The sequence below is a fragment of the Poecilia formosa genome, unplaced genomic scaffold (assembly GCF_000485575.1).
Source record: "Poecilia formosa unplaced genomic scaffold, Poecilia_formosa-5.1.2 Scaffold419, whole genome shotgun sequence".
Classification (NCBI taxonomy): Eukaryota; Metazoa; Chordata; class Actinopteri; order Cyprinodontiformes; family Poeciliidae; genus Poecilia; species Poecilia formosa.
Genome location: NW_006800358.1, coordinates 377,185 through 388,053, shown reverse-complemented (window position 1 = coordinate 388,053; position 10,869 = coordinate 377,185). Strand labels below are relative to the sequence as shown.

The window sequence follows — 10,869 nt, the reverse complement described above, 5'->3', positions numbered from 1 at the left end:
ATGAATTGCAGCTGTAATGTAATTAACTTCAGTCCTGCAGCCTCTCCCAGGATTTTATGACTGTTAGGACATGGAAGTCCAAAGGTTCAGGTCCATTATCTGAAGCCATTAGCAGAGCCAGTAGCTTCTCCGTCTCTTCAGCCATTAGCTCCAAGTCCAGACTGAAACGAACTGGAGCAGCATCAGTTTCCTTATGAAAGGAATCAACTCTAGTATTGGTATTTTTAGGTTTTAGTAAATCTTATTTTCACTTAAAATTTTTGTGACAAAATGCTTGTTGTTTCAAACTACAAGATTTTGCAACGTTACAACAATTTGATAGTTTTCTGAGGAATGAGCTTTGCTAACCTGTTAGGGAAGAATCAAGGGAGAGAAGGAAAAGCTTATTTATAATTTCAGCAGTAAAACCAGATTTATTAAAACCTTTCTGTCAACACTGGGAACACAAACTGCTAAAACTCTGTCCAGTAACGGTTTCATTATTTATCTGTGAGGTCAGGCCCACAGAAACATTCAAAAACTTTAAAACTCATCTAATAAAAATGCAACACTGCAGCAGTTTGCTTTCTGTCACAAACACTAGATGGCGCTGAAGAAGAACAGCTAAATGAGCCTTGGAAATGCTGCTTTTCTTTTTTGCAAGCAGAACAACAAATGTACAAACTGATGTTTATTTTATGCAAAGCATTAAAAAAAAACTAAATAATTTGTAGTGCAACAGTATGCCAGCTCTGACATAATTAAGTTAAAATTGTTCAACTTTTTATGTTGCATTTAAAAAAGACAGTAAAATGTCTAAAATAAATCCACCAGCCAACATTTTATTTGCTTTCAAAAGCTCCCAGGTACAGCTGCTGCTGCTGCTGCTGCTGCTGCTGCAGCTTCTGGGCGTTTGACACCTTCATACAGACTTCCTGTTTTTGAAATGTCCTCCTCCCTTCCTTTGTTGTAAAAACATGATGCAAGCATGTCCCCCATGCTGCAGGGTTTTTTTTTCCAAGACAGAAAATGTCAGGTTTCACTCATTGTTCCAGGAATGATTCAGTTTAACTACAATAAAAATGTAATAATTGGATAGAAGAGGACCTAAAACTGAAGCTAAAACCGCCACCTGAGGAGTTCTGGGTAGAAAATGTTTACTTTTTTGGATAAATTAATGTGTTGTTTTTTCAGCAAATGGCCATATTTTAGACTCTTTATACTCCAATTAATCGATTACTAAATTAGCTGATGATTATTTCAATAATTGCTTAATCATGATTAATTTGATTAATCATTTCAGCCTTCATTGCAAATAATGCAAAAAAAAACTATCTACAATAAGGCCATTGTAGACAGAAATTTCTAAAAGTTGAAAATTTTCGATTTTGGAATTTTTTGACTTTTGAAACTAGAAATTTTAATATTTTTTTTCTAGAAAATTTGAGATTAATCTCAAAATATGAGTTTTCTGGTGGAAGTTTATTCTTCTTTTTTGTTTTTGTCTGCAGAGGCCCTAATACACCTGCAGAAAAACTCACGTTTACTGCAGGTTTAATAATTTTTAACTCATGATGGAATTAGAACCATCAACAGAACAAACAAAACAAAACACTCAATCATTCTGCTCTGTAAATATCTAAGATGAGGTCAGCAGGTTACATTAACACCAACTTGATGACACACAAACAACTCAGCAGAGGCACAGGTTTATTTTTATTCAGAGTAATATAACAAATAACTATTTAAAGTAGATTATGGAGAACATTTGCTCCTTTCAGGCTGATGGCTGCATGTTTCCCCTGCAGCGCTGCGAGCTGAGCTGCAGCGGAGACCAGATGAGACTTTAGTGATGAAAACCGCAGCTCAGCTTTTATCGCCTGCATGTTTATTCATCTGTCATGAAACACAAGCATACACAGAAACGACAGCGCCTGCCGTCCAGGCCTTCACTCAGACAGTAGGATGGAGTTTTAATGCGGTTCAGAGGCACTAAACGTGTGCTGAGGTTTTTCCACAAAGATCACAGGATCATCCGCGTCCCTACAGGGGCGATGCCGACAGATTCACGGCCCTGGGCAGGAACCCCAGGTGGAGGATCCTGAAGTGTGTCCGTAAACCAGAATATACGGGTTTCCATGTGAGACAGGAGGGATATGTTTGGAAAATTACTACCATCCCTTTTCACAAAATGTACTGAATCTCACAATTAGGAATTAGAAACTCGTAATTCTGACTTCAAATCTCATATTTCTGCTTTCACTGCAAATAATTCTTGCTCATTTCTCACGATGCATTTGAAATTAATAATTATGACTTTGAAAGTCAAATTACTGACTTCAAATTATTCTAATGACTTAGTTTTATATATAAAAAAATTGTCTTTGAAATTCAGTTTTGCAAGTCAGATCTCATAATTCTGATTTTATTTTACATCATTTTTATTTATTTCTCTTAGTGATGTCATTTACTTACTTTTAATTCCATTAAAGAGTTTTATATTTTTTTAAAAAGTTCCTTCGAAATTCTAAATTATGTTTTTGAAATTTTGAAAGTTAGATCTCATAATTCTGATTTTATATCACATAATGTTTGCTTATTTCTCATAATAATGTTTTTAAAAGTCATAGTTATGCCATTGGAAGTCAAAATGATTACTTCAAAATTCTATTATTTTTTTTTTTCAAAATCCAGTTTTGAAAGTCAGAATTATTGAAGTAGAATCTAAAAGTTATCACCATATTTTGTATAACTATTATTTTGTATCTTATGACAAAAAAATCAAATAGTTTAAAATTTTGTAATTATAACTCTGTTACTCCTGTATTACTTTGAAATGATTTATCATTTTAAATCAAAACTCATAATTGAGCTTTTAAGTCAAACTCAACTTTGTATCTTAAATTAATATCTAAATTATGACATGGGTTAATAAATACTTAGTACAAATAATGTACAGATAATGAATACAAATAATATGGGTTTGTTTAAAGTATATATATATATATATATATATATATATATATATATATATATATATATATATATAAAACTTTGGGGTGTCAATAAATACTTAAGGTGCTTATAGATTTTAATTTTAAGCTACAGTGGTGAATAAAATAACATTTTTCATTCTGATTTTTGATTCTTCTTCTGGTAAGATACTGACTGTTGATGATGCTCAACATAACCCCACTTTAGAAAACTCTAACTAGGCGGTTAAGTTGATGCTTATTGTCCTGATAAACAAGACAATGTTTTTTTAAAGAGCTTAAACTTTAAAAAAATTAATGTTATTATTCTTCATTTGAAGTTTAGATGATCAAACACTAAAGTGCCTCATGACAAGCAGAGTGGAAAACATTTCATCTGCAAATTTTAAACTAAGACAAGTTGAAAATAACTAACTTTCATGTGTAGATTCTGCCAAACAGAAGACAAAAATAGATTCAGGTTCCCTTCCAATATGGCAAACAGTTTTAACATTTTAAATGTTTCACAGTTTATGTTTCTTTTTTTAGCTAAACTTCCCCTTTTTGGCCGCCTGCCATGCCTGGTTTAGTCCAAAGTCCCAGCGCACGGACAAACGCACAAAACCACTCACCATCGTAAACATTACATTTAGAATCGCTAAGAGGTATATATCGACAAAAATAGTCTTCACTTGAAAGTAACAATAAATGGTCAAATGTCTTTCCATATAAACACCAATGCCTTTTTTTTTAACATCCAGTGTAAAAATTGTTTTGCTAACTTTCCTCTTTATCCATAAATATCTCCAAATAAATACAAATGTCTCCCAAACCCTTAAGCAGTCGATAGCTGCAACTTCATGCACAAAAAAAATAAAACAGGCATTTCTGTCATGTACAACAAAACGTTGAAGTTTAACACTAAACTCATTATTTTTGAAACATGTCAGCATCTCAATAACAGTGAAACAACTTCATAAATTCATATTGTGATTACCCATTCTATGATCTATCTAGGAATAATAAGAAGGCAAGAAAAAAAGGTACATCAGGCTTTCTAAAATATTTGTGCAGCCCATTGTTGAGGCCAGACGCACTCTTCAGCGCTACAAAGCAGCATTCACTGATGTGGCCGTTTTTATATGGAAGTATATTTGGTACAAAAGTATCTGTGCTTTGTAGCTGTGAAGTTGAAGTCAGAGATTAAAATCTTACAGGAATTTTGTAATTGTAGATTTTTGTTGTCTTTCACAAAAACAACAACAAATTCTTAAATACAAGTACACAAATTGTATTTTAGTCACACTTTAAAGTAGCTCCGTAGTTTAAGTCCATTACTTACAAATAGTTTCAGTCTCAATGAGGCAATGAAAGTTTAGAGATTTAATGAATGGGATAAACTAATAATAAATTAATAGTTTAAAAATAATTTAGTTTAGATTTTTCTGTTTTAAGTGAAGACAAAAGATTTTGGCTAAATGAAATGTTGGATATGATGTTGTTTTGGTTATTAATTAGTGATTAAATATTAAGGAATAATTGCAGTCATCTGTTGACCTTCCAACGTATAATTGACTGTTGACATGAAAATTTTTAGCGACGCAATCGAATCTGGAGAAATTTGGTTTTCAGCAAATAGCCTTAAAAAAAGATGTTTTTAAATAAAACTGGAAATGTTTTATTTTCACATTAGACTTTATGTGTTAATCTGACAATGAGAACAATGGAAAACTTTCCATGGGGACCTATTATGCAAAATTCACATTTTTCACATTTTTGTTCACCCATTTATGTTTCTATTCTTTCTAAAAACAGCTAACGCACTTTTTTAAAAAAAAAACAGCTGTTTTTGGCAATAATTTAATGTGTTGCAGTGTTTGGAAAATGAGCCGTCTCAAAAACCTTCTGAAGGTTGAGTCACATTCGACTAGAACTCTGCCATTACCTAGCAACCACAGGAGAGCTCTGCCATTACCTAGCAACCCCAGGAGAGCTCTGCCGTTACCTAGCAACCCTAGGCAGAACTCTGCTGTTGTCTTGCAACCCAGGCAGAACTCTGCGGTTACAGCAACCAGAGGCAGAGGTCTGCTGTTACCTAGCAACCCAGGCAGAGCTCTGCTGTTACCTAGCAACCCCAGGAGAGCTCTGCCGTTGCCTAGCAACCCCAGGCAGAGCTCATTCTAGAAGGAACTCAAAATATTCAGAACGAACCAGACTGAAATCTTATATTCTAAGAATGATTTTGTGTAAAAAAATGCAATAAGGATGTTTTGTTTAGTCCATAAACATATAATTTGTTCAAGGAGCATAGTAGGTGATCTTTAAGTTAAAATAAATCTAAATGTAAACAGGGAGGCAGAACAACTGGCAGATTTACCGCATGATGTATTTAGGATGTAGTTACAAATTTCCATATCTTCTCATAAACAAGCGTATTATTTACTCTTTCATTTTTTTAGGACTTCTAACATCACAAAACAGACAATTTTCTTTCTAAATGCTCATATAAAGCATAAAAATGAATAATATAGTATCTTTTATATCCAACTAAAGCAAATCTTAAATAATTAATGCAGTTTGTTTTTAAGGTCCAACTTTGCTCAGATAAATCTGACAAAGAAACTTCAATCTTTGGTTAAACTGCACTAAAAAGTAAAATTGGTTTCAAAGTAAATAAAAAAAAAATCAAAGTGAGTTAAATATTGTTTTGTTGTTTCTGGTCATCCTGCATTTTCTGCTTCCCTGAGAGAGAATCTCATTTTCCATTCTGGTTTCTGTCAACGCAATAAATCATCTTATCTTAGCAGATAAGATGATCTGCTAAGATCATCTTATCTCAGCAGATAAAAATAAAATGTGTTTATTTTTTTCCTAAAAATAAACACATTTTATTTTTAGGAAAAGGAGGAGTACTGGTAAGGTTTAAAAAAAAGGAAAGCCATTCCTGACAAGCCGTGTCTCCCAAATCTGGTTACTCGCATCAGATCCTCATTGCTCCTTTCTGATCAGATTTTTTTGCATTTTAATAATCAATGTAAACACTCACATGGCTGTTTTTTATTATCAGTGTGTGATTGTGGGCAGGTGTGTGTTGGTAATTAAAATGCAGAGGTTTGCAAAAGTGATTCACTCCCTTTGTGCTTTTGGCAGTTTGGTTAAACTGCAGCCACAAACTGAAATGTTTTAGTAGGAAATTATTTTAGGGATCAACTCTAAGGTAAAGATTAATAATTTTTAAATTTCCTTTTAAAAAATTAAAATTTGAATGTTATGGCTATCACAAAAATAACATTAACAAAAATTACAGGAATATAATGTTTATTCTCATAATTTTATAACTTTTCTCGTATTTCTACAACTTTATTCTAATACGACTTTGTTCTTGTAATATGAATTTATTTTCATATTATTTAAACTTAATCTTATATTATTTTGACTTTATTCTTGTAATATTGTGGCTTTCTTAATCTTACAGATTATTTAGATGAAAAGCAAATTTATTTTTGTGTTTTCAAACTAATAATCCTGTTATTTTTACTTTTTTGTCAATTGGTATGCAGAAAAAAATGATTTTTTTTCGAAAATCATCTTTTACTTTGACAGATGTTTTTGGCTAATGAAATCCTTTTCATTAGGTCACGCCATGAGTAAGGGTTTAACCTTTTGCATCAAATAAATATTTTTCATTGTTTATATTCATATTAGCCACATTTAAAGGTACAGTCCCTGTTTTCAGTCTGTGAACTCAAAATGCCTGATGAATGTGTTTCTTCAGCTCAGCTGAACTAGAACATTAAATTAGATAAACAGAAACAGGAAAATCACATTTATGTCCAGTTACAGGACGGAGCTTTCTGGGGAAAACCAGAAACTGGACAGGAAGTGGGTCATGGGAGTGAAGGAAAACACAACAGGCTGCATTTCCGCTCACTGCCACTTTAAGCTGCAATAAAACCGGCGATTTTTTCTGCTTGAATAAACCAAAACAACCTGCAGCAGCTCTGCAATTTACAAACTAATTCAAAGTTTGGCGTTAAACGGTTTCCACTGTGAGGAAATGTTGCCGTTTCCCTCCACAACGCAGCTGCTTGACGGAGTTCTGGGGCCATAGTAAGAAAATAAAGCATAAAATTACTAAAGTCGAAATAACGCCAGTATAAAGTTGTAATATTATTAGAATAAAGTACATTTTAGAAGAATAAAGTTGAAGTAATTAGAATAAAGGCGTAATATTATAAAATAATGTAATATTACAAGAATAAAGTTGCAATATTATTAGAATAAAGTTATACAAGGATAAAGTTGAAATAACATGAGAATAAAGTCAATATTATGAAAATAAATTTGTGATATAAACACATAATAATGCAAGAATGAAGTTGGAATAACATGGCTTTGTTCATGTAATACTGTGACTTTATCGTCACATTTATTCTCATAATTTTATTACTTTATTCTTGTAGTTTTATTTTATTAGCTTGTCCCCACCTCTCCATCGTATTTCTGCAGTCAAACTGAGACTATTAGCAGCTTTTAGTTAAACACTGAAGGAACCAAAGTTTCCAAAGAAACTAAACATGAATAAACATACAGTCTGATGTAGTGAGTCAGTGTGAACAGGGATGATTAAAGGAATTAATTGTAGCTTAAGATGCTGAGAAGAACTAAAGAATCAATAAGATTCATATTTTATTCTATATTTACACCTTTAATGTTTCTGTATTTACATAACATCTGGATGGTTTATTGTGACTTATAGAAAAGCTCTACCACAGTACAGGTTGGTTTCTATTGTATTGCCAGAGCTTTGGCCCGGTTCCCTCCAAACGACAGAGGTCAGAGGTCAACCAAAGCCCCCAGTTTCATTTAACACTCCTGCAAAGTTAATTGTGCTTTTGTTGGTTCTGAAAGGTGAAATCAGCAAGTCGTGCTTTGGGTTTAACTCGTCTGTCAGGCTGTAGAGATGCTGAACTTGTGGCTCTGCAGAGCCAATAAAAAATACCTGGAGAGCCGTTTTTACTTCGCCTCCTGCTGACTTCGGTCCTGATTGACTTCTGTTTAGTTTTTACCACGTTTTCATTCCCCTCGGATGCTTTTAGCTCCGTGTCTCGTTACTAAATGTTCCTGCAGACTTCTGGTTTGTGATTAGTCTTCTGAACAAGCCCAGTTTTTATTTGCATTTCATTTGCATTCTCTCTAGTAACCTGAGTCTGAATGAATCCTGCTCAACGCTGAGAAGGAAAGCAGGTCAGGAAAAGTACAAAAAAAGGGAGTCATTTGTTTCCTATCCATATGTTGACTAAATTGTTGTTGTTTTTTTTCATTTTCTCCAAACTGTTTGGCAAAAAAAATCTATTTTTCTTAGTATGTTTTACTCTGGATAAGCACTAATCACCAATTTAAAACAAAAATAATATATAGGCACTGACAAAAAACTAAATTTTACCAAGTCTGGTTTCTAGTGTAAATATCTTAGTACAATTAAAATAAGACAAAACTAACTTACAAGTAACTTTTCAGCAAGAAATAGGAGCTTGTTTTATGTAAATAATTTTCTTAATGTTGATGGAAAAATTACTAGTTTAACTGGCAGATTATTTCTCTTATGGGAAAAATTTCTTTTTATAAGTGAATTTATTTTCCAGTGGAACTAGAACTTTTTCATCAAAATTAAGGAATTATTAATATAAAACAAACTCGCATATCTTGCTGAAAAGCTACTTGTAAGTTAATCTTCTCTTATTTCAGGATACTAAGATATTTACACTAGAAACTGGACAAAATGACTGGGTATATTTTGTGTTTTTGCAGAGTAAGAATCCAAAACATCTTAAATGAGGAAAAGACAGATGTAACTATTTACTACTTGATCTACTGTTTGAGCTGCTGTAATACTTTTTAAAATGCTCCTGACTAGATTTGACGTTTAAATTAAATCTTAGATGATCTGCGGTGAGATCTGGCCTCCATTTTGGATGTTGGGATCTGTTCGGGTCGGCTCTTTCCACGGCCCTCTTAGCTGTAGCCGAGGTTCTCCATCTCATGGCGGTATCTCAGCTCCGACACTTTGGCTTTGTGCTGCTTGCTCTCCAGATGCTGCCGGAAATCCGTCTCCTGCTCGGCGCCGCAGTTGCACATGGAGCAGTAGAACTGCCCGCTGGGAGTAACGCACATGGCCAGGTCCCTGGGGATGCGCTGCCTCGGCCTCGGGTTGTAATACGGCCCTGGACGGGGCGGAACGACAAACGGGCAGCGTTAATTTCACATTTTGCATGATTTTGTACTTTCATTTGGTTTTCTAATGCTTAAAAATACACCCAGCCATTTTTTTGGCAATAATGTATTGTTTTTTGGTGTTTGGAAAATGAGCCGTTTCCAAAACCTCTGGAATGTAACGTCACAAATCGAAGCACAAACCGTTACCTAGCAACCCCAGCAGAACTCCAGCACGTCACCTAGCAACCCAAGAAGAATTCCAGAACGTTTGGTCAGCTTTACACTATAATTATTCCCTGTTATAACATTATAATATTACATGTTATAACAGTTATATTACATAACTGTTGCACTGTTATAACAGTTATAATGGTCTAAGCTGAATTATTAATTTTTTTAATTGCAATTTTGGTTACAGAGACTCCATAATACACTTTAATTATTGTTTTGTTTTTAATTTTTAAAATGTTTTCCTGTTCCAGTGTTAAATATTCTTTAGACTTACCGTCCAGAAACCATTGTTTCATTGTTTCTTGTTGGTTGCGCAGGAGGCTCTACTTCTGCTTTTCAGAAGCATTTTATAATTGTGCATCTGTTTGCAGCCATTTTCACATGCAAGAGTAATGCAGCAGATTATTTGTATTTAAAGTGACAAGACACCCATCAACAGCTCATTCTGAAAAGAAATAGTCCAGTCAAACTAAGAATAAGCAAACTCTGGTCCACCTGCAAACCTGGCTCTTGATTCGGTTGAAGTGAACTCTGGTGCTGTTCCAATGCTCATGTGAACACCAAGCAGGCCAGAAACCGCTCCAAAAGCAGGAAGTGGATTTCAGAGCAGAGCATTCTGGGTGAATACAACCTCTAAACTCGACTAATTCTGCTTTTCTTAAAGTTCAGTGCAAACAGAAACAAGTTTAATAATAGGATAAAAAAAAGACAGAATGATTCAGTTATCCTGATAAAATAACCGTCTTCAGTGAGAAACAACTCAGGACAATGTTGTTTAATGTTTGAGTAGAAAATGCAGAAAAGTGTCAAAAAAAGACAAAAATGACAGCAACAAAGCAACCAAACTGCACAAGGTCAGCTGTTTTAGGATATTCCCATCATAAAATCTGCTGACATGAGCAGATAGTTGTGGAAAGAGAATAAACAGATTGTTTTTACTCTTATTCTCTTTAACTCTTCACCGATTTGCTAATGAGTTTGTAAAAAAGCAGATCCGGAATCAGACACAGCAAGAAGGGCATGTTTACGTCAGCACAAGGTCTGACGTTCTCATGCTGTATCTGCTTACACACACACACACACACACACACACACACACACACACACACACACACACACAAGCTCAAAAAGGTGAAAACAGACACTGTGCAGGTTTTTCTCACCAAGCTGTTACTCTATAGGTTAGCTCAGTGTTTTTCAACCTTTTTTGAGCCAAGGAACAGTATTTTAATTGAAAAAATCTCAAGGCACACCACCAACCAAAAATATAAACAAAGATACTCTGCAGCCGCCTATGTTACATATATAGTCATTCTTATCTAAGTGTCTTGAAAAGGAATCAAATAAACACAAAAATGTATTTTTATCACATTTTGCATTTCTTATTTCAAATTGCACGTAACATGTCCACTTCAAAAATACATTTGAACAGTGTCACAACACTGTGGTATTAAATTGAAAGAAGTTGTAG

The 10,869-nt window shown here is 33.9% G+C and overlaps 1 protein-coding gene across 2 annotated transcripts in view; it reads right to left on the bottom strand.

Moving 5' to 3' along the window:
* Positions 1-8,691: 8,691 nt before the first annotated feature.
* Positions 8,692-10,869, bottom strand: part of zmat3 (zinc finger, matrin-type 3) — a 13,181-nt gene continuing 11,003 nt past the window's right edge. For both annotated transcript variants that reach the window (XM_007576883.2, XM_016663412.1), the window contains exon 6: positions 8,692-9,175. In XM_007576883.2, the coding sequence (XP_007576945.2) occupies positions 8,967-9,175 (209 nt within the window). In that variant the 3' untranslated portion in view covers positions 8,692-8,966. The remainder of the gene's footprint in view (positions 9,176-10,869) is intronic.